The sequence below is a fragment of the Condylura cristata genome, unplaced genomic scaffold (genome assembly GCF_000260355.1).
Source record: "Condylura cristata isolate star-nosed mole 26May11 unplaced genomic scaffold, ConCri1.0 scaffold00010, whole genome shotgun sequence".
NCBI lineage: Eukaryota > Metazoa > Chordata > Mammalia > Eulipotyphla > Talpidae > Condylura > Condylura cristata.
The window spans coordinates 3,434,921-3,460,037 of record NW_004567111.1 but is presented as its reverse complement, the minus strand read 5'-3'; the positions used below and the strand labels follow the sequence as shown (position 1 = coordinate 3,460,037).

At 54.7% G+C, this 25,117-nt stretch overlaps 2 protein-coding genes across 2 annotated transcripts in view; both read right to left on the bottom strand.

The window, feature by feature from the left end:
• The window catches only part of METTL21C (methyltransferase like 21C), a 7,874-nt gene extending 6,058 nt beyond the window's left edge, over positions 1–1,816 (bottom strand). The window contains exon 1 of the mRNA XM_004680282.1: positions 1,699–1,816. Coding sequence (XP_004680339.1) covers positions 1,699–1,816 — 118 coding nt within the window. The remainder of the gene's footprint in view (positions 1–1,698) is intronic.
• Positions 1,817–3,826: 2,010 nt separating this feature from the next.
• Positions 3,827–24,285, bottom strand: CCDC168 (coiled-coil domain containing 168). Its single transcript, XM_004680281.1, has 11 exons — positions 24,058–24,285; positions 23,930–23,939; positions 23,780–23,813; positions 18,888–23,213; positions 17,481–18,380; positions 16,625–16,796; positions 15,932–16,177; positions 15,437–15,566; positions 14,745–15,294; positions 11,833–13,169; positions 3,827–11,310 (listed from the first exon to the last, which is right to left on the bottom strand). The coding sequence occupies exons 1-11, from the start codon at positions 24,283–24,285 to the stop codon at positions 3,827–3,829; spliced, it is 15,417 nt and encodes a 5,138-aa protein (XP_004680338.1).
• Positions 24,286–25,117: the final 832 nt, after the last annotated feature.

Here is a 25,117-nt window from a genome sequence, read left to right as displayed (position 1 = left end):
CATAATGGGGGCCCGAGAAAGCCATTCTTAGCCACAGTTCTGATAGAGAAGCCTCTGACCTGGCCAAAAAACCAGTGTCCAGACCCCTGGAGCTTCACTGCGCATGCAAGACCCTGCTAGCACAGTCAGTGCTGAGTTGCTGCTGCTGGAGAGGGCAGGAAGGAGATGGGCGGCCGTCGCCTTCCTCTGAGAATGGAGACTGAAGGCTCAGACTGTATAAGCCCAGGGCCCAGTTTGACCAAAGGGCCGGCGCCCCGCACAGGGGTCAGGGCTGAGCTCTGTCTTGGCAACTGTAAGGAGTCAGGAACTGACCCAGGCGTGCAGGTGAGTGGGCGAGCCTGAGTGAGGGAGAAGGCCGGCGTGTACGGTTGATGTTGGAGCTAGTGCCTCTGCTCGCCAGCACGCAGTACCCCCACATGGACCCTGTGGGGGGTCCTCAGAACACCGTCACAGAAGTCAAACAGTGCTGACAAACCGCATTTACTCTGTTGGTTTTATCCCTTTCCCTATAAAAAACAGGGATTGATTATAAGGCCTTGTCTGTTGTAAGTTTATGTAACTTCATTTTTAGCCATCGTGATGTTTAACCACCAACTCACACGAATCCAGAGATCCAGGAGCTAGTGCAGATCAGGGGGTCCAGAAGTCAGGGAGCATGGTGCCCTGGGAGTTGGGGAGCACGGTGCCCCGGGAGTCGGGGAGTCCATGAGTGGGAACCGCCAGGCCCGCTGAGGGTCCACCCAGGAGTTGTCGCCCAGAGACGCTCCCGCCCTCCTCCCACCATCTGGGCGCTCGTTTTTCTCTTAAGATTGTAGGAAACGCCAAAGGCTGGTTTTGAGCGGCTCATCATTTCACAGACTGACAAGTAACAAATAGCAAACCGACACCTATGCGTCCCTAGCAGCATCGTAAAGAAATATCAATATTCTCCCAAGACCCTTTTAAGTTTTACAGAGATAAAGAAACATTAGAAATGCACGCTATATTTTCATTCGATCCTGAAGTTTCGACAAATCATATTTTAGAGATAGGTAGAGTTGCATTTTAGGTAAACAGTTCAGTGAAAATAAGCAACATCCTGATTTAATGCAGTGATGTTAACAGCTTGAAATGATCGTAGACATTTAAATGCCATAAAATAGCTTTTAAGGGGCCATTTGTTGTGTCTTCTGCATTACCACTGAGTCTGTAACCAGAACGGCCCCCCTAAACTGCCCCACTGGGAAATGCACTTTGTTTTAAGGGGCTTGACTCCAGAGAGACAGTGCCAGGGTGTAGGTGAAAAGCAGGCAGACTCTACACTTCGTTCTTTTCAAAAGTCACTATTGCAAAAAAAGAACAATCCCAGATTCACGCACGTGGTAAAACAACTTGTTCATAGTAAAACAACTTGTGGACTTGCAAGTAAGTGATTAAAGCGAAGGCTTTCTTTGCATGCAATGCTTAGGCATTTTCTACTCAGCTTCGTGAAGGGAGAAATCTTGTTAACTAGAGTTATGCTGCTGACCACCTCCGGGTACACACAAGTAGTCAGCCCTTGTTGTCCTCTGAAACCAGGGTGACATTATATGTCAATTACACCTCAACAAAAAACATGAATCTAGAGTTAAAAGCAAATGGACGCCACCCTTGAAGTCAATGGAAAATGCCATTACCACATGAACAACTAGAGGGTGTTGAGGTTAGGAAGGGGGTTACCTCCTGGGGGTCCCCCGGTGCCATCTTTCTGGAGCTGCTCCTCTTCCCAGCCATCTGGGGTGCTCGGTCCTTCTCCCTGGTGCCTGGGCTGCCCCTCGGAGCTGAGACGCCCATCCATCGTGGAACCCACGGGCGAGGAACGAGCTGGGCCAGCCCAAGTGGCTCAGCCGTCTGGAGCTCCAAGACTCCGAGAGGGGCAGCTTATCGCCTTAGCATCTACGGAGCTATAAAGAGCACCTGCTTCACAGCGTAGTTCACCCAGCTGGCAAAGCAGCCGGCCAAGGAGCTGCCATCCGCTTTTGCAAAGAACACAGCTCCCTGAAGCACCCCGACCTAATCTGTGCTTGCAGAAATCAAACCCAGCCAGCAGCGGCCAGGACCAGGCACTCCGTGACTGGGCTCTGAATGGACTTCTGGGATATGTCCCCAGCAGCTCTGGGGAATGGATCTTAGTCAAGAAAAGTTGAAGGCACCACCAGGGGCTGCAGACATCAGGGCTCAGGAGCCAGATGGGGCCGGCACTGGGCAGCTCCCCCATCGTCTGAGGTTTGATTGCGAGATCGTGGGACGCTCTGGGGCTGAGCCAGGAGCCTGCTTGAGCTCAGCACTCAGGCACCTGGCAACGCATGCTGTGCCATTTCCTCATCAGCAAAAAGGGGATCATGATATCTGCCTGTCTCCTAGGGCAGCAACGTGAAACAGGAAAGCAGAGGCGGCTGGGGAGGCAAAGGACAAGGACCTGAATTAGGCCTGGAGACCCGGCTGTGGGCATCGGAGTGATGCCACCTGGTGTGGCTGCAGGACTTACTGTGGATCTGTCAGTAATATGTCAAGGTTGTTGCTTGTCCTCCCAGTAAACACTAGAAGTGGATGACGGTATTGGTGGTGGTGGTGGTGATGACGGTGGTGGTGATGAGAATGGTGGTGATGGTGATGGTGATGACGTGATGAGGAGGAGGATGGTGATGATGGTGATGATAGTGGTAATAGTGGTGGTGAGTACGGTGATGGCTTCTTCTGGACTTGTGAGTTAGACCTTCCATGTCCAAACTGTATCTTTTTTATAGTTTATTTTTACATCATTTTGTGCCTTTTCCATCTCAGTTGTAATCCCCGTGGGCTTCCCATCACCAAACAGCCCGTGTGCCATCACCATAGTGCCCCCACTTTTGACCCCCACTCCATCCCTGTAAAATGTCTCCGGTATACAGTTGTTCATTATAACCCCCCACAACCCTGATCCTTTATACTCCTGCTATGAGTGAAAGCATCCGGCATTTTTCCTTTTCTTTCTGGCTTAGTTCACGAAGCATGATCCCTTCCAGCTCCATCCATGTGGCTGCAAAGGTTGTGGGTTTCTCTTTTTTGATTGCTGAGTAGTGTTCCACTGTGCATATGTACCACAACTTTTTAATGCAGCCAGATTGTGTTGTGCTTATTTTTGTTAGCTCCAGTCCCCAGGACACAACCTGGCACGTGACAGGTGACCTGGGCCGACAGGTGAGCATGCTGCCCCGCCCCCTGCCAGGGCCGAGAAGCACCTGGCTGCAGGAGAGATGGTGCGGCAAGGATGCTCCGAGCTCGGCCCCTGTGCATGGTTATGGTTATGCTCCCCCCCCCCAGAATGCTCCCAGGGGGTCTAGGGACTCCCCAGCTACTGCAAGCCTGCAATGGAGGTGGGGGTACAGGTCATCAGGCTGCTGCTGGTACTACCTGAGACTGGGGATGAGGACACAGGACTCAGAAGGGTTTGGGTTCTCAAACCAGTGCCTTCCCTTTTTGTGACCTTTGACCCTACTGAGCCCCCACTGCTTTTGAAACGCTCCCCCTTTCACAGCTCTGCCCTCTCCCTTCTCGTCCCTGGCACCCAACCTCATGTACAGGCTATGCCTCTGCCGACACCCTTTCCTCGGGGAGGGGTGGAAGGAGGCTTCCCCGTCTTTCGCGCTCTCTCGGGGTGAACTAAAAGCAGAGGCCACGCGCGGCGGGACCGAAGCCCGGGCATCTGGCCTGGTCCTCCCAGGAACCTTGTTCAGGTGCAGAACCACATGGCTTTCCGTCACTTTATTTATCAGAGAACCCCCCACACACGCCCCCGCCCCTCTTCAGTCACTCGGTTGTGGCGCCGTCAGTTCTGGGGGACGAGGCTGAACGACTCCATGAAGGACTCCAGCAAGTTTTTAGATGAACTAAAGAGATCGCAAGAACTGGAAACCTTGGCCACCAAGGGGAGCCTGACATTTCTCTTCCTTAAGCCTTCGGGGGGTATAGCCCAGCGAACAGTTTTGGGGATAATCTCCAGGGAGTCTGCAGGGACACAGGCATAAAAAAACGGGGGGCCCTGGTCTCTGTCCGAGTGGAGGCTGGCCTCCTCTGCGCGCGTGTCTGCAGCTGGTGGCTGTCTGCTCAGGAAGCGATCGCATCTCTCCGCCGGGTCGTCCCTGGCCTCCCCCGGCCTCCTTCTGGGGTGCGGCTCTTCGCTGAGCTTGCCGTGGGCCGCGCTGGGCTCGCAGTCCTGAGACGGGTTCGTGCTCTGCGAGCCCGACCTGGCTTTCTTTCGTTCTTTGCGTTCTGAATGTCTGTGAAGTCGGCTTTGGCTTTTTGCAAGATGCAACTTAATATTGGATTTCGTTAAGGGAAACAAAGAGTGACTTGTCTCGCTTCTTGTCGCCGGGCACAGCTCCCCCTCACAGAAGGACGAGGAGGATGGCCCAGAAGTTACGCTGTCACTGTGGCGGGTGTTCAGGGAGCCCCCGCACAGCCCGTGGGGGGCACTGGTCTTGCTCTGGCGGGAGCCACAGGAAGGTGGGGTTCCACTTGAGGTGTGCTTTTTAGAGCCTCTGGTGTGACAGGAAGCCCAGGCCTCACTGGGCAGTGACGACTTGCTCTTTTCCACCCTGGGCAGGCGTTGCAGTGGGGTGCCTTTCTGTGCCCCACGCGGCGTGTGTCTTGCTTCCCGACGTAAGCAACGGTTGACTTCCCCAAACGCACACTCTTCATTCTCACGTACTTCTCGGGACGGGCACTCGTCCAGGTCGGTGGGGTTCCCCATGGCTTTCAGACCATCCGCGCAGCCCTCAGCCAGCTGAGCGGGACAGGCGTCCACTCCACGAGGAGCAGCAGTCAGGAGCTTGGAGGCAAAAGGGTTGCAGGCATCTGTTTCTTGAAACCACACGTGACATTTTTTCTCTTTTTCTGAGGTCACGGTGAACTTCACCTTCGGAGGAATGGCCCTATCTGTCTGGGCTGTGCTAGGGCACCCAGGGTCAGAAGCATGCTTGGGAGCCAGCTCCAGAACTTTCCTGATGGACGCCGCCTGCTCAGGGGGACTCTGCTCTTTAAAAGAGAAGTGTTTCCCTGACGCCGCTGCACCAGCACAAAGACGGGCGCTTTCCCCACCGCAGTCTACTTCTCTACCTCTGGCAGCTGGGTTTGGCCTGGGACTGCATCTGGGACATGCCTTTGACTTAGGGAACGTTCTCTCTTCCGGAAGCCCCAGGAGGAAGCGCTGGTATTTGTACTGCAAATCAAGATCTATTTGGTGAAGAGACTTTTCCTCAAACAGCAGCACAATTCTCTTTTGGCGGTTCGGCTCTCTGACAGCAGGACAGATGCACCTCGATGGCGGTCTCCTCTGGTCCTGGGCGCTGGCCATGGCGTGAGAGTCTTCCACCATCCTGGGGAGGGATTTCACTTGCATCGCCAACGTTCTCATTGAAAAATGGACGAGGAGTCTCTCTCTCTCTTGGATGGAGAGCTTTTGGAGAACATGAGCCAACGGCCTCTCTTCGACAAAAGGGGCCGAAAAGGCCCTCCTTGGCGGTGGGGGGACGCTCCTGAGCATGGTGAGGATCTTCGTGCTGCCTCTGGCATCCCCACCAGTCAGATTCCTCACGCGGTTGGCAGTGGCCTCTCCTGGAGACCTGTGTCCCAGGCTCAGCTCCGTGGCAGTGTCCGGCCCCCCGGCGGCCGGAAGGCCTGGGCGCCCCGGACGCCACCTCCCACCGCTGTCCCCTAAGAGAAGTCCTTCTGGATGGCGGCTGAACTTCTGGGAGGACTGTCTCACCCTCGCTGGTATCAGATTCCCTTTCCTTTCTCGCGCTTTGGATTTTAAGTCACCGGTGAGCTTCCTCTTTTCTCTGGCAGTGACGCGGTCTAGAACGGCTTCTGGCCGCCCTTCGGGACGTGCCCGGAAGGTTGGGTCTAGCTCTGCCGAGGACGGCGGCTCCCGAGCCCCGGCGCTGTGGGCTCTGACTTGCTTCAGGACCTCGGCACACACTTTGTCTTGAATCATACGTTCCATCTGGGATTCAAGCATATTTTTAATGGCTTCAAAAAGGGGAGCGAGGTTTTCTCCTGCAGCAGGTGCCCTGGCTACTCGCTCCGCCTTGTTGCTTGCAACTTGGTATGGGGCAGGCACAGGTTCTGGAAAGCTCCTTGGGCTCTGCACCTTTGATGTGCCCGAGTCTGGGGTGGGACCCGGCAGACAGGGCTCCGGGGGTGAGGTACACCCCGAGATGTGGCCCAGCGGAGAACCCCCTGGTGCCGCTTCTGAGGGCGGGGGGAGGCTCACACTTTGGGTACTTTGCACACAGCTTCTGGGCCTTTCCCTCGCAGCTTCGGCTGGGAACGGAGACTCTGTGGGTGTGGGAATGGACTCTGGTGCTTTTTCTTCTTGTTCCGTCGCGAGCGAGCCCGGCTCTTCGGTGCGTGTTAGGAGACCGTGTCCCGGAGCAGCCCTGTCTTCTGTTTGTGGGGTTACAGGGCTCCCACTCTCCCTGCTGGCTTCTGATCTGACTCCAGGGGGCTTCTGCATTCGCCACTCAGGCACCGGGAAGGGCTGCGACTCTTGCGGGGTGCTACCTGGGGCCCCCGGGCCCCCGGCTTCCATGATGCTGGAGCAGCCCCCCCTGCCCCATGTGGCCTCCCGAGTGCTTGCTGGTCTCCCCGGGGCTTCCGAGAGACCCACCCTCTGCCCTCGTCTTTGCTTTCTCTCAGACGCCTTCATGTCTTTCATCTGAGGTGGCCTCAGCATGGCAACAGAGAGGCTTCGGATGGCTATTGCCGAGGCACCTCCGTGCCACAAGAAGACCTGGGGCTTGGTGAAGTCATACTCCAGTCTCATCCTGTGGCCCGGAGCGCCGCGGCCCAAGTCGCCCAGGATCTGCGGCACTGGGTGATGTGGAATTTTGACGGCTAAATATTCGGGGCTCAGTTCTCTTTTCAAATCTGCCACCGTCACTCTGCCCCTCCAGCCCTCAAATTTGGGAGGGAGGGGAACGTAGGCATAGAAGGAGTCCAGAACCTGCCTGGGAAGCAGCACTGGGGGCTGCGCGCCTGGGCTGGCGGGGGGCCCTCCCTGCTCCTGGCCGTGGTTTTGCTTCCCTGCACAGCCTTTCCCCAGCCGGGCCAGGGCCTGGGTCTGGGTCTGTGCTGGGGGTTTCGCTGCCTGGCGGGCGGGAGCTTTCTGGCTTCTGCCCTTTCTGAGTTTCTCCTCCTTCAGACTGACCTCTCCGGGGTTTTCCTCTTGCAGACGCCCAGCCACGGGGGCACCTTGCTTGAACTTCCCTTTCCCCGTTTTGACTGGCTTTCGCTCCAGGTGCGGGAGGCTGCGAGTGCCGCCCTCAGTTTCCCCCACCTGACCTGCTCCTGGAAGTGAAAACGCCCAGCAGGGTGTCAGCAGGTCCTGGAGCCGAGTGAGGGCGGACGCCTGGAGCTCCGAGGCGCTCCAGCGCTGCCCGCAGCCCCTGCTCACGCGGCCCAGCGCTGTGCCGCCCACTTGTGTGCCGGGCAGCAGCCGCGCGCCGGGGCACAGCGACATTTGCTCGCAGGCGTCTGTCCGCGGCGGTGTGTTCTGCGTCCCATTTGGGGGTGGCCACGTAAGCGGGCGGCTGGCCTTCCGCCCGGGCTGGGGTCCACCTCCCCGCGGCTGCTGCGCTGTGTCTGCCAGCACGGTTGGGCCTTCCTTCTCGGGGGCGCTGCGTTCCTTCTGGGGGGCGCCGCGCGCCTCCGCCGCCTTCGCGTCCTCAGGGGACCCCCGAGGCGAGGTCCTCACTCTGCTGTCCCTGTGTCCCTCCGCCTCTGGGGTGTGTGGACCTGAGCCTGAATCCGCAGGCCCGAGAGCCGCTTTGGGTAAACTCCCTTGGGGTTGGGCGTTTGGCTCTGGGCGCGGACGGGGCCTGGAGCCGACGGGGGAGCCGGAGCCGGGGTCCCCCCTCGGCTGTGAAGGGGGGCCCTCCGCCCTTGCTCTGTGGCCCGAGTCACGCTCGGCTGCCGCTTCCTCCTCCCGCTTCTGCCCGCTCGTGGGCTCCGTGGCGGGGCAGGGATGCGAGGTACTACGGGCTTCTGTTCCATACTTTCCCGACTGAGCCTCCTGCCCGGTGAAGAGACATTCGAGCCTTCTCCCGATACTCAGGGTGCCGAACCCTGTCAAATAAACCTCCTCGTCCTGAGAGTCTACAGCCAACTGGCGCGCGTCCCCTCTGGACGTGACCTGCGGAGGCCGCTCCCCTCCCCGCAGGCAGATGAGGAAGTCCGAGGCCCACCGCCGCGGGGCCTCGCGCCCCCTCCCCGAGGGCTCCCCGCTTTCAGCCCCCAGCTCGCGGTGGCCATCAGCCGCCTCTCCGGGTTCTGCTTTCTGGGCGCGGGGTGATTCTGGGAGCGTCCTCTGAGGACCAGAGGCTCCTGTCAGCCTGGCGGCTGCTGCGTTCACTCTGCTCCCCAGTTCCAGATCAAGGGACGCTGCCGCCGGGGTGCAAAGGAAAGCCCTGGTCAAAAAGGCCCGGGGCTCGGGGTCCCCTGTGTGCCTGGACCCCGTCAGCACGTTCACGTTCAGCATCAGCGCCTTCGCCCCGAGGATCCGAGACACCGGAGCGGCCCCCGCCTGCCGGCAGCGCACCCTGATGTTCACGGCCACGGTCCGCAGGTGGCACTGGGCCTGTGGCTGCCGCCTGCCCTCCCTCACGTCGCCCCCCCGAGCCTCTGGGCCTGCTGAGGGCTCTGCGTCTGGCCACGCTGGAGGCGAGGGTGCCCGCGGGGGCGGCCTCCGGACCCCAGGTCTCTCGTGGCCCGCCTGTGTGCCGTTACCCGACAGCAGGCTCCTTGGGGGAGGCCTGGAGACACACACGAGCGTCGGCGCGGGGCCAGGGGCCTTGCCTGGACCTTGGTGCTGCGTCTGCCTACGCGGCGGGATATGCAGGTGCAGCTCTGTCCGGTGCAGCACAGCCGAGCGCGGCAGCTCCGTGGACCTCAAGGTGACCCGCGTGCAGTGGGTCACCCCTCTCCGGTGGGCGGCTCTTTCTCCACCCCTCTCTTTCTGGGGCTCCCGGCGCTCCTCATTTTGAACAGCCCTCGTGGCACTTCCCCTCGCTGGCTCCGAGGGGACTCCTTCCCCCGCCTCTGTGGTTCTGCCAGGGCTTGGCAGGTCAGCCTCCACTTGGGTTCCTTTATCCACCTTGAGGTGAGGGCTGGACAACCGCGAGCTGGGCGTGGTCAGAACCACACCTGCTTCAGCCTGACATTTGCGCGTCTTCTTTCTGGGAGGTCTGGGAAGCAGGAGGCCCTTGCCTTCCCCTGCCCTGCTCTGGGGTGCGCATCCTTCTCCTTGGTGTGGGGGGACTGAAGTATCACCAGTCTCTGGCTCTGCCTGTTCTACTCTCCCAGCCTCTGATGACTCCTGGAAGCTCGTGCAGGAGGAGCAGGGTCTTGTTGGTCCCAGCCCGCCTCCGAGCTCCATGCCGGGACTCCCAGGCAGGGGAAGCGGGCGCGCTCCAGAAGCACAGGTGTGAGCCGGCACGACCCTGCCCGGCTCCCGTTCGGCTGCCGGAACCCGGCCCTCTGGCCCCTCACTTGTCTGCAGGGTGCTCCGACTCCACGTAAGTGAAACGGGGGGCTTCCTTGCCCGCGGACCTGCACCCCTGGGTTCTGCCGTGTGCCTCCTGCCTGTGTTCTCCTCACGGCCCTTCTCTTCTTTCTGCAGCGGGTGCTCTCCTGGTTCCTGCAGGTCGCTGGAAGCTTCCGCACCAGTAGCAGGTGGGCGAGCTGTTTTCTCTGCATCTGATGACGGCTTGAAGGGCGGCTGAGAGAGGGGCAGCTTTGCTATTCTTAACGTGTACCGCTCTCCTGTTATGTCGCATTTAAAATACGGCAGAGTAGCTAAAGAAGCACAGATGCTGTCCAGACCCACGACCGGTGTTTTATCTTCCTGCATCGTACGCTCTCGCTCTTCACTTCCCCACTGCAACGCTCGGGCACGGAGCGCATGTGTGAGGGAGAATTTCCTGGCCTTCAGGTCCACGTGCCCGGGGAGGATTTTCTCCTCGACATCTGCTTGCCTTCTGTCTTTCCCTTTTAACACGCTGCAATCAGATGACTTGACCCCTGCTCTTAAGCCCACACTGCACGGATCCTGAATCTTCACTGGTGGGAAGTAGCCTTTTGCCGGCCCTAGTAAGTCCCTTTCCTCCACCCCAGTGTCCCGGTTCAGGGAAGAAGGGGGTGGGAAAGAAGCCCCGCTCTCTGCCGGCAGCCCCCCTGCCTTGCCTCCTCGGCTAAGAATGCCTTTGTCTGGCTCTTTACCAGTGGGAGGGACTCTGCTGGGTTGACGTGAGGACGGGGCTCTCTCTGCTCTCCAACTCATTGCTCTGGAAACCATTCCACCTTTCTCCTCTTTTATTTTGTCTCCGTCCTTTGCCTTTTCATAGGACAAGCATCGAATAGCTTTTACTGTCCAGTCACAGGAGCTAATGCCTTCTCTGGGGCCTGCATTTCTGGTCTCCCCTGCACCTGATGGCTTGGGGAGCTCTGAGGATACAGAGAATCTTGTATTTGCAACCCACGCTTCACGGCTCACCGCCACCCTCTGGCGAGCGGGGCAAGGCGCCGCAGGAGCCTGAGTCAGCAGCACGTGGGGCTCTTCCGCCCTCGCTGGCTCCTGTTCTGCCTTCTCCCCGACGCCCTCGGCCTTCTTGCCCTTGGTCAGGGCGCAGTGCTCAGAGGCACTCAACACGGGAGGGGGCCGCGACGCCCCTGCCTGGAAGTGGGCGCCATCGCCATGGGGGAGCGCTGGGCGCTTTCCCTTCTCTGGCCGGCGGTCTCCGCTCTGCGCGCGCCCAGCCACTGGCGCTGCAGGCACAGTCTGCCCCGGGGGTGGATATTCCGGTGATTCTGGGAGCCCACGATGGGACGCGGCGCTGCTAGCTCCCGGTCCACCTGTGTCCTCATTTATGGTGTCCAGGTGAAGGTCAGTCGAAAAGGCGAGAAAAGGGCAAATTTTGCTCAGAACCACGACCTCGACCCTGCCACCTGCCAGCCCCCCTGTCACGGGCTCCGTGACGCTCACGTGCAGCGTCTCCGTTTCCAGTATACGGGGAAGGGGCGCTGGCTTTGCCCTCAGCGCCACAGACGTGGGCCGCGCCACAGCGCCCTCGAGGACACGTGCGTCACCCTGCCTCTCCTGGGCCAGGTCTTCTGCTCTTTCCCAGTCCCTTGGGGTAGCGAGCCACGGGGACACTGCATCTGTCGACTTCCTGTGCCACGAGGGGGGCCCGGCGGGTCTTGCTCGGCCTCGGTGCCCTCCCTGGCCTCCGACACCCTTGCTTACCTCCAGCTGAGCTGGGGGCGGAGTGGGCACCCCGTCTGGTTCGCCTTTCCTTCCCCACACGTGTCCTCCTCTGTCTTGGGTGTTCCTCTGTGCGCCAACTGGGGGGGCAGGGCCCTCAGGGGATCTGAGTGCCGGAGGAAGTGGCAGTATCTTTGGCCTGGAAGTTGCCCCTTGGGGGTGCGTTACAGATGTTATGTCGTCTGTGGCTCCTCTGGCTTCTGCCTTCTGTGGCCTGTGCTCCTGCGCCCTTTTTATATGGCCTGAATCATCCCCGGCGGGCTTGGCTGGTGCCCTTTCCCCTCCACCGGGGGGCTGCTGTGGCTGCCCTTGTGCAAGGGCAGGTCCTGTTACTTCTCCTACGTCCTCCTTTCCCCCTGCTCTTCTGCCCGGTTCATAATGAGCCAGAGGAGACTGAGAAGCCAGAGCGGGGGGCAGCCCCGCTCCCTGCTCCCCGCCACCTGTCCCGCCAGGTCTCCCCTGCCCTGCGCCTCCAGGACCCCTCCCGTCCGGCTCTGGACTGCTTGGCAGGAGACCCTGGGGAGGTGCTTCCCGGTGCTGCAGACCTTGGTCCTCCGGGTGCGAGGGGTCTTCCTTGGCGGGGAGCTGCACACTGGCCTCTTCCCGTGGCGGACACACCGTTGCTTCTTGCACGCTGCTTGAAATACCTCCCCGACTGGGGTCTTCATTTGCCTTTTTCGCTGCGTTCCGTCCCCTGTGTGAGCCTTTGGGAAGAGAGTACTTTGTTATTTCAATTACGCAGCCGACTTTCTCGATGCTTGGGTCCAGCTGTAAGTGGGAAGCAGCAGGTGAGCGCGTGCGGGTGTTGGTCAGCACCACACGTGGTGTACTGGTCACTTTCTCTGCCTTTTCCTCTTGTTCTTGGATGCTCCACTGGATTTCCTGTGCCCCTGATGATGTATTTTTCTTCAAAGGTAAGGCTTTTGCTGTTTCCGTTTTCTCATGTTCTTGAATTATATGTTCTTTGGCTTTTTGGGTACTCTGTGGAGTGTCAACATGAAGAGGCCTCTTCCATGCTATTTTTCCTGTGTCAGATGACTTCTGGATTTGAGCTTGTAGATAACAGGACTTGGAGTCTCTTCGTTTCACTTTTCTTCTTCTGATCATGTCTAAGTAAGGCAGGAAAGAGATGGAAGGACAAGATTTGCTCTGGATCCTGAGGCTCCCGCGTGTCTCTCGCAGCGTCTTTCTCTGTTGCTCTGTGAGGCGCCACGGTGAGTGGTGAGCAGATGCAGGCCGCCTCGCCTTCCAAGCCACTCCTCTGCACCACATTTCTTCCAGACTCATTTCCACTCCACCTTTCTGTGGCCTATACTTTGCTTTCACAATGCTGCTTAGAATATCATCAGTTGGTTCCTCACATATTCTCATGGTAGCTGATACCCCCCGGGGCGTTATACCATTCGCCTGTGCTGCATTTTCTCTGCCTGCCTTTTTTCTCGGTGCACAATGTGGTTTTGATTCTATCACACTGCTTAAACTCTCCCTATGAACGGACTCTGCAAATGACGTTTTCCCGGTATTTGACAAGGCCCGGAAGCTGGGCAGTGGAAGGCAGCCCCTCGCCCTGCTCAGCTCACCTCCCCTCACCTGTGTTCGCGTGTTCAGGTGAGGACGTGGCAGGGGTGGCAGGCCAGAGCGCAGGGCTCTCGTGCCCACGTCAGAGTTCCTTCCGCGGCCCTGCGCCTGGCTTTCTTGCCTGATAGTGCACAACAGCACAGGCAACTCTCTCCCGTTGGGTGGCAGTGTTAATTTAACTCCTTTTATTCTATCCTTCTTTTCTGGCACCGTGTGCTGTCTTGTTCTCTTCCCGTTATTTGAGATCCGTTCACTAGCTGTCGCTTGGTTCCGTCTAGGGTGGGGTGACAGAGGGGTGAACTCATATATATTCGTCACAACCAAATCAAGTTTGCTGTGTGCCATCCTCCCTGGCTTCTCTTTGAGGCCCCACAGCGGGCCTGGCCCCGGGGAGCCCGGGGCATTGAGAGCATGTGCCAACCCTGCCTTGGTCAGCTCCAGAGGTCTCCTCCTCCATGTTCTGGGACCGAACAAGGCCTTTTTGAGCCCCGGGTTTACCCCGCCTTTCTGTCTACTGCTTTCGGACAGAGCAGGCAGACCGAGGGACAGAGAATGTACGAACAGCCCGAGCAGGCGGACCTCGCTGTGCGCCTCTTCACCGCCCGTGCGTGACCGCAGCTTCTTCCTCCGGCCCTCTCTGGGGGGGCCACCTTTTGGTACGGCATCCATTTCCTGGGCCTCATCCAGCGATTTCTTTCCATTTGGAAACCAAACATTCAAAGGCTCTATGACCTCGCTGGGGCCCAGAGGCAGCCTCGCCTTCTGTGTTTTCATTTGCACCTCAGGCCTCGAAGACACGGCCCCTTCTGCTTTTCCCTCCCATGCAGCTTTCTCTTGGTGCCCGTTCGACAAAGCTAGAGCTTTTGTGCTGCTTGCCGCGCTGCTCATGTCTGCTAACATTTTCTTTGTCAGAGCCATTAAGTGTGGCAGGAGCCAGGAATCATTCTGAGGGTAAGACAGATGCTCCGGAAGGGCCTCCGCGGGGACAAGTGGGTGCTGCTGCTGTTGTCTAGGATTGGGGAAAGGCTGTGTTTTTGCATGTTTTTGAGTGCAGCCAAATGTAACGTTTACGCCCTTTAATACTCTTTTCCGCTGTGGTAGTGCGGGCTCCCAGCTCACCATCACAGCACCTGCTAACGTAGCTTGTTGCGCTGGGGTGTGACATCGCAGGAGGCCTGCTTTGGAGCCAGACACAGGCTTCAGGAGCACCTCGCGCACACACTTTTCTCTCTGTCCTCGTCCTCCTATGATAAGTGAGCCGATTCCTCGTGCCACTGGGGTGTAATCCACAGTCCTCACCACTTCTTCCAGTGCCCGAGTTCTGCGTGCCATCTTCCCCTGCAACAGCTCTCTAGAAGAGCGACATGCTGACTTTGCGGACGTCCGGTCTGTCTGAGCCAGCCGCCCCGCTTTTTCCATGGGGAGCAAGCCCGCTCCTCTGGCGCTGGGGGCTTGGTCTGCGGGGCTCTCCCGTGAGGTCTCCCAGGGCAGCTTAATCTGAATCCCATCCATCGGAAAATGTAAGTTAGACGCTGGACGCGCCTCCCCTGGACTTTCTCGGGAATGCTCTTTTCTTCCACTTGCAGCTTCAGGTTCTTTCTCCCTCCTTTCACTCGCAGGCAAGTGCATGCTGGAGTAAGGTGACGGCTCTGGAGAAAACTCTCCTGCGACCCCTGCCTCTGCTTCCTGGCCTGTTAAGCCACTCTCTGTTTCCTGAGGCGTGAGGCCCTCTGCAGTGATCAAGAGCGCTTCCGACGTGGAAGGGCCTGACTGTCTCCCTTGAGCTGGTCCAAATTCAAACGGCGGGATGCTCCGGCTCGTTGTTCTTAACAAGGGCTGCCGTGCGCACCTTTCTTTCTTCCTAGGTTTTGCTTTGTGCAGGGCACGTTCCTTTCCAGAAGCGTCTGCACAGAGCCGCGGGGTGCCAGGGGCCGGCTCCGTCTGTGTGGGTGCCGGGACGGGCACCGCAGCCCGTGCGGATTTCAGGCCGGCGCTTAAGGCTCTGCCGTCTCCCGCTTTGTCTGCCGTTTGCTCCTGTTCCTCGGGGATGCAGAGCGTGCTGAGCCAGCGTGCGAGCACCAGCCCTTCCACGGGACAGAGCCTCCTGTCCAGCTCTGTGCTGTGCCCGCTCTGCCTCTGGGGATCAGCCGCTTCCCGCGCCGAGGAAACTGTCTCCGCCACGTTGCGACTCGGCTGCGTCTCTTTCATTTTGATTTTCAAATTGCACCTGTGTTTCTCCCTGCATTTTGTGGGGAACCGCTGCTCCACCTTAAATACATGTGAAGTTGGTGGCTTTTTCTCAACAGTTAGACATGTGGAAGCCAATAGGATCTTCTTTCCTGGCAGCTGTCCTGTGTCTTGCTGGCTTTTGGAATCAGATAAACTAGGCATGCAGAGACCTGAAGGCCCCAAGCAAGTCGTGGCCAAGGTGCCCCCTACCTCTGTCTTTTCCTCTGTCGTGAGACCACCTGGATATTCGCCACCTGCTCTGTGGTGTGAGTTGCCCTGCGCCACTGCAGCCAACAAGCGTCTGTCAGTCACCGATGCCGCTGTCAGGACCCGAGCGCCCCCCATGTTCCAGAGCAAGAACGCCCCCACGTGCCCCTGCCGCTGCCGCGCCTTCCTCTTCAGTGGGTGCCGCTGCCTCTTCCCGTGGCTCCCGGGACGAGCCCTGCTGGTCAGAAGCAGCCGCGGAGTGGGAAGGTCCCCTGCTGGCCAAGGCCCACGCCCGGGACTCGGACTCAGGCCTTTCCTGCCTGCACGTCCTCGCGCGTCGTCCTGACTCTTGAGCTCAGATGAACCGAAAGCCCTAAAGGCCATTCTTAGCAAATAATTTTGGTTCCAAGCCATCTGCTCGGCGGCAGGACCCTGCCGTGCCCTCCTCGGGTCTCTGTCCTGAGGACTCTGGCCCTGCGCCGGCCCCGCCCCTGATGTCCCAGCGTCTGGAGGTGGCGCCCTTGGCTGGGCCCTGCCTCCTTCTCCCTCCTGAGTTTGAGGCCTTTCCTTCGCTGTTTTGACTTGAAGAACATGCAGCACGTGTCTAGAAACGGGCTTCCAGATGGTTTCGCAAATGTGCTTTTCTTGATTCAGCTTTCGTACCATGCAAGACAAATTCCAAGTCCCTCTGCCTTCCAAGCTGTAAGGGCCGAGATCTGCCACACAGAGGGGACGGGCGCCGGGGTGCTGGCTGGTGTGTGGCCCTGGCGCTGGCGACGTGGTCAGGGCGTCGTCCTCTTCCTTCTCGCGTGGCTCCTTCCTGTGCGTCGTGTTGCTCGGCGTAGTCTGTGTATCAGTGGGACCGGCTTTGCGTGCTCCCCACGCGCAGGCTGGTCTCTCCAGCTCTGGAGGGGTCTGGCTGTGTGTGTTGGCTCTTGGCTTCTCCACTTCTGTTTTCAGTGAACTCTGCACCTCACTATCTATTTTGGTGTCACGTGCCACATATGTGGGAGACGAAAATGCATCAGCTGTGCTTTTACAGCGCCAGCCATAGTGAACGACACCTGGCGTGCTCGGGGCTTGCCCTGGCGGCTCCTGAGCTGCCCCGGGTGACTCCAGACTGTGCTTCCCGACTGGATTCTCCAGTTCTAGATCTGACATCACCGAGCCAGGCGCCTTCACTCTACGGAGGTCCAAACGCAAGTGCTGAGACTCTTGCCCAGATGCTTCCCCGTCCAGATGCCTGCTGGACGCCCTGGCGCGCTCTCTGGCCTCTGCCCTCGCCCCACCTACTGGGTGCGCTTGCTGGAGCACTCCCATCTCCCCCAGCGAGTCGGCCTCGACTTCGGTCCTGTGGTGCATGTCAGGGGACGCAGCGATGATCGAGGAAATGGCATTTAGGATTACATCGGCCACAGACTGGCCATGTTTCAGCATGCTGTTGAGGTTGTGTTCGAACTGCTGCCTGTGGTGTGCTGCGCCCGGTCTCGTGATCTTGAGTGTCCGTGTGACACAGGTGGGGCTCATTTTATTGCTACGTTTGAAACTGTTTCTCTTTCTTTTCGATACAGGTAACGTGGGTGTGGATAAATCCCAAGACTCCAGAACTGAAGTGAGCAATCCTTGTGCTAATCCTTTCCCTTCCGGTACCCCCGAGTATCTCCTGTGAACTAAAGAGCCAGAAATATGTGATTTCAGGATCTTTGGAGGCAGGTGTTTTGGACAAGCATTCCCTGAGATGCGAAGTGTCTGTGACACTGGTGCCTTCCTCGCCTTCAGAACCACGCCTCTGGAATTCGCTTTGCGTCTTAAGGCTCTTAGTATGAACACCTTTCTCGGTCTGTCAGGTGCAGGGAGGGCAGAGGTGGGGACATCAGCAGACTCCAGGACAGCTGCTTGCTGGCCTTTCTGAGCCCCTGCCCTGTCCCCGTTGCCATCCCTGTCCACTGTCCCCTCACGGCTCCCATCCCTCCCGAGGCCATATTTCAACGTAGCAATTAAAACTTGACCAGCCAGTGATTCTTTGGACTTTAAGAGCTGAAGCTGTGACCTCGCTGCACACAAGGCATCAACGTGTGTCTGGTGGTCAGGTTTCGGCCCTTCTGCCTGCGCCTGCAGCTGTGGGGCGGTCCGTCCTTCGTCTGCTGACTCGCGGGGCTCAAACTCCTTCGTCTGGCCCGAGCAGAATATGAAGTGCTGGCTGTGCTGGGGAATGTCTCTCAGGAATGACTCCAGCTCACCTTCTTCCTCTTCATCTGGATGACTGGCTTCTTTGGTTTCATCTGCAGGAACCGTCCCTCCAAGGGCTGTTGCCATTTGCTTCACTCGTTGAGAAATGAGTCTTTCTGCTCCTGACATGTCTTTCTTTCTTCTTGTGTGGCCATACGTGCCGCTGTCCGGCACACGAGCCATGATCGGGGACACGCTTGCTGCCATTTTTTTACCTGGGTCCATTTCTTCCACGCTGGGTGAAGGGTCACGTCCTGGTTCCTCGCCACGGTGTGAGCTCGCACCCTCCCTGGCACTGAGTATGCGTACCACTGAGGGTTTATTTGCTTTTCTCATTCCCTGTGGGGAACTGACTAAAGTTCTCAGATCTGAGTACTGTTTGAAGTTTCTCTTCCTTCTGGGTGTGGCCGACACAGCCTCGTAGAAATCCAAAGTCACTGCCTCTTCCTGGGCGGCACCACCAGGCCGTGGCTCCTTTTGATGCCGGGTACCAGATGGGCTGCCACATTCGCCTGCAGGAGGTGCGATTCCACCTGTCTTTGCTGCCCTTGGCTCTGAGGGTGAAGACCTGACAGGGCCTTCTAGCTCTCGCTGTTGAAATGGGTAAAATAAAGGGCTTGAAGCAGAACCCAAAATAGCTGGTGTCAGGTGGGTTTGTGGTTGTACCTGAGAGTGTGTATTTCCTGATCGTTTCAGTTCCTCTTCCCATTCCGTGGGGGCCTGATCCTCCTTTTGACATGCATCGGACAGGAAGTCTTGGCTGGCCTCTGGGGCTGGCAGACCTGCGTGTTCCCTGGCCACTTCCTTCCCTTCTTTCACACTGACAGATAAACGGGTCAACTCAGCCGAGGGCGGGCACCCTGCATGCCTTCCCTTTGGGGACCGCTCTCTCATTTCCTGGGCGTGGCCAAGCCTTGTTACCCTTTGCATCTCTCTCCCTCCACCCAATCCACGGCTCATTTTGCCGTTGACCAAAAGAGGCGCTTTGGCGTGAGCGCTATCCGAGAACACATCTGCAGAATGTCTGCCTTGCCCTGTGTGTTCCATCTCCCTTCTCCTTTGCTGTCCCTGGCTCTGCCTGTCACCGAGCGTGTGCGAAACATGCAGCCTTTCTTCCCGCCTAGTTCCATAGCTGCAACTCGCCATCACGGGCTGCCTTGCTAATTTTAACGGGCTTCTCTTTCCTTTATGCTCAGAAACATACGTTTTGGCAGAATGAGAAGACTGCAGCAATGCCACTTGCAAATCTTTCAGCAACTCTGAACTTGCTTCCACAAAGTAAGAATCACATCCCTCTGCTGGGGTCCCACCCAGGGGTGAGCCACACCCTGGCGCGGTGTTCAAACGCTGATCAGATGATGCGGTCCCTGATCTGGGAGGCAGAATCTCTGCACCCAGATGTGCTGTCAGGCCACTCCCTGTTTTGTCGGTTTTCTCAATGTCCTGGGCTTTGCTGGGGCCCGGCCAGAGGCCAGGATGCGCAGCAGTTTCAGGAAAGCGTGCTCCGCGCCGTGCGTCTTGCTCACGGACAGGTGGCTCCCACATCAGACAGCGCCGTGCCGGGTCTGGCTGGCCCATGTGGGTCTCCCGTTGGTCCGCGCTGGGCTGGAGGGATCGAGCACGCTGCGGAGCTGCTTCTGGGACAGCATTTTGCTCTTTTTCCTTTCCATCTTTTACTTTTTCTTCTCTGTCACTGAATGCATCTTGCACATAAGCAGGGGCATCAGCACACGGTGGTCTCCTTTCACTGACTGCAAGCTCCCCTCGTAGCAGCTGAGGGTGGCCGAATCGGTCTCTCTGCAGCCTGCCGGGCCCGGGAGAGTAAAGGGTGTGGAGAAAGCCATGTACCAGCCTGTCCGCTAGAATGATCTTTTCACACTTGGCCTTAAAGTTGGATTCCAGTTTCCTCCCATGACCTGTGATGCTGAGTATTCGTGGCATCGACGGCTTCCCTGTCTTCACGTGTACAGACTTGGATCTCTCTTTACACTGTCCGTGTGAGAAACTTTCTCTGTGTTTCCTCCCTTTAGAATAACATAGAATGGGAATGTGGCAGCTGAAGGTCCCCGGGGAAGCTGCTGCTGAATCTTCTGATAAATCTTTCTCTACAAAGAAGTGACCCAGGTCATTTTCATAACCTGGACCGTCATGTTCCCTTGTCTGTTTCAAAGCGTTTCCTGCCCGTGACGCTCCTGGTGAGGGTGTCACCTTGGAGACCGCAGCGCATCTGAAGCGCCCATGGGTCTCCAGGCGCCCCTTCTCCCTGAGAGCTGGCTCCCGATCGGGGGAGTATGGAGGTGCCACGGGGGCTTCCGCAGCTGGCCCTGGCCACTGCATTTCCTTCTCTGTTGGAAGCTCCATGTGGGGGTCCCGGTGAGCAGAAGGGGCTGTCTGTGGTGGAACCGTTTCGCCCCCTCTCACTTCATCGTGTAGTTTAGCGTCTGACCTACAGCCAGCGTCGTCCCCTTTAATTACGAAATCTGAACACTGTTCTTCCCTTTCAACTTGTGATTTCTCATGTGTTAGCTTGGTCAGACTGTGATTCTCTGTGTTTACCCCGCTCGGCAATCTACTGTGAGGGGAAGTAGACCTGTGTGGATACGTGGCATTCAGAAGCACATCTGTCACAGTTTCGTCTTGTGGCTTCTGGTTTTTAATGATGGATTTTCTGCATCTTTTTCTGTAACTTGAAATACCACGTCTACTGCTAGGAGCCGTCAGTAAAAGGGTGGGCTCCTTTGCTTTCATAACCACACACTGGGGCCTGAATGCACTGTGTGTGCCTGACAATACCTTTCTGATTTCCTGGCTCTTCAAATATGATGAATGAAGCACATGGCTGACCCAAGACCCAGAGGCCACTACAGGGGAAGCTCTTATGTCTTGCTTTTCTTCTGCAATATGACCTGGAATCTTTTTGGGGTCGTTGCTAGATGGAACACAGCTTCCAAATGTTTGCACTGAACTTGCACCCACTGGCAGTTCCTCTGGTTGTGGAGGATTCTGTGGGCCTGCATCTTCTGTGTCCATCGGGCTGTCTGCCCTTTGCTTCTCAGCCTGACAGAGACCCACTCTGGGGCGTGGACTAGTCTCCCAGATTGTTTGTGTAGAAACAGTTTGTGTTTGAGCCGCCCACTCTTCACTTGGAGTTTGCCTCTTTCCTGAGCTAATCTGTTCTATTTCAAATTGGACAGGTTTGCTCTGCAGCTTTAGCTCCAGGCTGAACCTGAAATCTTCTGTCTGCTCTAGGGCAGCCTCTCGTAAAGCTTGTTCCTCTTCCTCTTTGTCATGTCTGTGTGGCTTTTTAGATCTACATTTCTCTTCAGTGTTTTCTGCCATCTTTTCGTCCGGTAGCTCCTCTTGCCTTACTGCTGAAAGAGTGGCGTCTACAATGCTCGATGCTTCTGTCTTGGCTCTTAGTCGGCTCAGCACTTCCCTGTCAGGCGGTCCAGAAGTGGCTGTGTGGGCAGTCCTGAGAGGAGCACCGGAGACTTCATCTCGCGTACTTGCTCTGCTGTATTCTAGCCCCTCACTTTCATTCAGGTCACTACTGCCTGTGATGTGGAGACTAAATGGTGTCTCTTTCTTCCAAATCACCTCGCCTGTCCCCTCTTGCATATCTATACCAGCTGGTCGTTCGCTACTGTCATGCTTTTTGGTTTCCAGTGAAATGAGCAGATTGGCATCTGGAGATTCCAAAACAATTCTCAGAGCTTTGCAGTGTGTATTTCCCTTTGGGAAGCTCCTCTCTGGTGGGTTTGTGGGCACTTTCTCTGTATCTGATAGCGGAGGACGAGGCTCCTCTGTACTTCTTAGCTCCTCCTTTGTTTTCAGGCTTCTGTTTGATTTCATGTTGGGAGAGGAAACAAAGTCCTGCATAGGTTCTGATACAGTCTCTGCTAACAGAGTCTGATGCTTTGGAGTACACAAGTCACACGTGCCTTTACTTTTCAGGGCCTGGAAGAACTCTGCAATACCAATGCCCTTCCCTTGTATAACTGGGCCTTTTAGAGACTCTTTATTCTTCCAGTTTATTTCTACTGAGGAAGAACAAGATACTTCCAGTTGAAAAGTGTTGACTGTGAAAGACTGTTCTACTTGAGGTGAAATTTTTGGTGCTGTGGTTTTTAGTCCTTTATTGTCCCTGCTCTGCTGCTTAATGTTTTCAGTATCACTTGAAGCTCCTCTTTCCTCAATGGAACCTGCTTTATCGACTTCTGCATCTAGTGACTTATCTTGCTTCAGCAGAAAATCTGTATATATGTTTAAGCTTGACATGACTTCCACTAGATTTTTTCTGGAATACTTTTTAATATAAGGCACAAAAAGCTTGGAAACACAAGTAAGAGACAAAGGTTTACCTGATGTCTCTTTCCTTTGATATAATTCTTTCATTTTCTTTGTGTTATAATTGCATCCTAACTTCCTGTGCTTTGACATACGATATCCAGTATTTTGATGTGCTTGTGAAGATGCTGCTTTCTTTGGCTTTTCAGATGGAACTTTGGGACTAAATTTACTTTTACTGTGGGATATTTTTCTTTGTATTTTCTGCCTTTCAGGCAAAACGGGGGTTGGGTCAGATACAGAATACTGATTGGAATCTGATGAAGCAATTTGCTCCTGGACCTTTGTCTTCATCCTCTCTAGCTGCGGCATCCTGTGAGTGACTGGACTTGGAGTCAGAGTTAAATCTAGATGTCTGGCATTCTTTAAAACATTATTTTGCTTCCAGAGTGACTCTTCTTTCTTATCTGAATCTCTGCGCCTAACAGAACATTGGGCTTCATCAAAGTGTTTATCAGATTCTGTGCTCTTGACTGAATCTTGAGTCTTAACAGAACATGGGTCTTGGACCAAATGTTCACTCCTGTCTACAACTTGGGCATGGATGGACTCTTGAGTGCTGCTGGACTGTGGTCTTCTTACCAGATTTTGAGGCAGAGCAAAGGATCTGACCTCTGTATCATGCTGGCAACTGATTACTTGTTGGTTGTAAACAAATTGTTGGGGTTGACAAATTAATTGGGCATCATAAAAGCTTTGATTCTGATTAACATTTTCTCCTGGAGAATCTTGTGTTTGGGCAGAAATATTCATTTGAGCAGGATGATGATTCTGAACCAAAGACTCTTGAGATCTTGAGGACAGATTAGTAACTTTTTTCTCTAATGTAGCTTTAGACTTCAAAGGAATTTGCTGTCTCACATTTTCTTCCAGAAGTCTAACTTGGTCTCTAGAAAGGAATAAATGGGCAGGAGGGCAAGGCGCCACGTCCGGGTCTTCAGTTTCTGATGAGATTCTAGAAGTTCTTGAAAAGTTAAAGTCAGAAGAGAACATGACCGTTTTATTTTTGTTGGTTTTCATTATTGAAAATAATTTCTTTGATGAATATTGTACTGTTTGTTCTTCATTTCCTGAACTCCCTCCCTGGCTTACGAAAACTTCCTTTATTTCTGAATGAAACAAAGGTGAGTTACTCCCATTTGAAGATGACATGTAGCTTTCACTGAGGTGACTTACTTGGTATCTACTGTCACAGGTACCTGCCCACATCATTTCCTCAGCCAGTGGAACTGTGTTTTCAAAGTTACCTTCATTTTCTTCTGACAAAAGGGATGAGCTTATCGTTCTTCCTGAAAACTGATCAACTCTGAAACATAAAAGTTGTTCAGATAGGACCCATGAGACCTATTTCATATAAGAACTTTTTGCGATTTAAGGAAGCCCGTATCACACACGAAAATAGCTCAATTCAGAGATAAACAGGAAAGTGAGTACTGCGTGACACAGCAATTCATGACCTATTTCCATTCACTTAATAATTCAGTCCACCAATAAATTACTTTCACTTCTCAAATTCAAAATTGGAGTCTTTTCAATATGCTGCCATCACAGGAACCACATTTCTAATCCTTTTTCCTCAACTGCACTCCCCACACCTTCTCAGTTACTTTTCTTTAATGCCGCCTCGAAAGCTACAGTGAGGATTCCATCCCACTGAAGAGAGACGGGATAATAGCACAAGGGACAGGCAAACAGAGTTCTCTGCAATTCTGAAGCTAACAACCCCTTTCCTCCCCATTTCTTCTTGTGTTTTCCTCTTTCCCATTAGTCCTCTGGCTTTTAATTATATGCGAACACTTTTTTGTAAGTCAGATGTAATTGCAATTTTGAATAAAACAAAACTAACCTATTTCACTTCAAAGTATCACTTACCTTTCTTCTGAAGATGAGTGACTTGAATAATTATCTAGAGAAAAATGAGAATAAACAATGTTAGAGCACCAATAAGAGAGGTTCAGGCGAATAATTTTATATTAAAATCAGAAATTATGTATATACCAAATGTCATATTTTGTAGGTCACCGTCTTCACTCTGTTTCGAGACATGACAAAATGTTAGAGGAGTGGTCTAGATAACCAAGTCTTACAATTTTATAAGTTATTCTTACGTGTGACTTTGGAAAATAATGGAAATCGACCATTGTTCTTACCTCTTCGGGATTTGAGCTCTCTTCTGAAAGTGCAGGTGTCTTCTTAAAGGACGTATAAATCTTTATGAGTGCAATCTCAAAAATAATTCCTAGAAAAATTATAAAGAAGATAGCCATCCAATTGTTTTGAGAAATCCAGGACTCTAGAAGCTCCCATAATGTAAAAAATGTGTTATCGTCCAGTGCACCCCTCACCAAGTTTTTAAAGAAAAAATATTGTTTTGACATGTTTATGAAATGTGTGAAATAGATTGATCTTATTCTGTAATCTCTGATTCCAGGTGCCCTGAAACACAAGAGGTTGTTGGCATGCCCAGCTCATAACCACTTGTACAGCTCCGGCAGAAACAAGTTCCTGTGCTTTCCGTGGTGTCTCGCCAAGTGCAGCAGTGACTGCTCTGGCCCAAGTGAAGCAGGTTGCATGTCATAATGGAGGCTTAACTGAGCTCATCCCAGCTTACCTGAGCAATAATGGAAGTTCACTGGTAAGACAGATCTGTTGCTATGTTTTAATTGAACATTTGAAGATAATCGGTTTTCACCAAAAGAAATAATTCTATTAAAAAAGATCTCTTACTGCTATTAATGCCCTCCAATTAAAAAAAAAAAAAGAGCAAATTTGAACTGGATATAACCATTTTCCATTAGTGCCAAGAATAGTCTGTTTTATGTTTCTCTGTGATCAGGGAACCATGACTGTAGGGTTGCCAGCTTTATTTTTGCCAGGCTTGCAAAAAACAAAATATAGTAAAATTTTAGAATGATACTAGATACCACAGGCTAATCTGAATATCAGCTAATATCATCTTTGATGTGTACTTCCCACTGTCACTATGTAGGATGTGATAACTCATCTCTCAGAGTCCAGTCTGAGTTTTCTTCTTGTAAAATAGAACACCTTGTTTTCTATTTCTTTTTGCGAGAGGTCTGTTGGCAATGTTCCTATTCAAGTCTACTGCTGATACTGAATACCAAAGTTAGATTCTGCGAGGGTCTCCTGGTGAATTTTCTGTCCACCCCATCTCTGGTAATTCTAAGCAGCAGCTTGGGATGCTTCTGA

Coding starts and splice junctions, on each gene's coding strand:
- CCDC168 (XM_004680281.1), bottom strand. CDS start 24,285: ATGTCAAAACAATATTTTTTCTTTAAAAACTTGGTGAGGGGTGCACTG. Junction 16,178..16,624: donor TGCTCCAGCAAGCGCACCCA/GTAGGTGGGGCG, acceptor ACTGATACACAG/ACTACGCCGAGCAACACGAC. Junction 15,295..15,436: donor GGGTCCTGACAGCGGCATCG/GTGACTGACAGA, acceptor TGGGGCCTTCAG/GTCTCTGCATGCCTAGTTTA.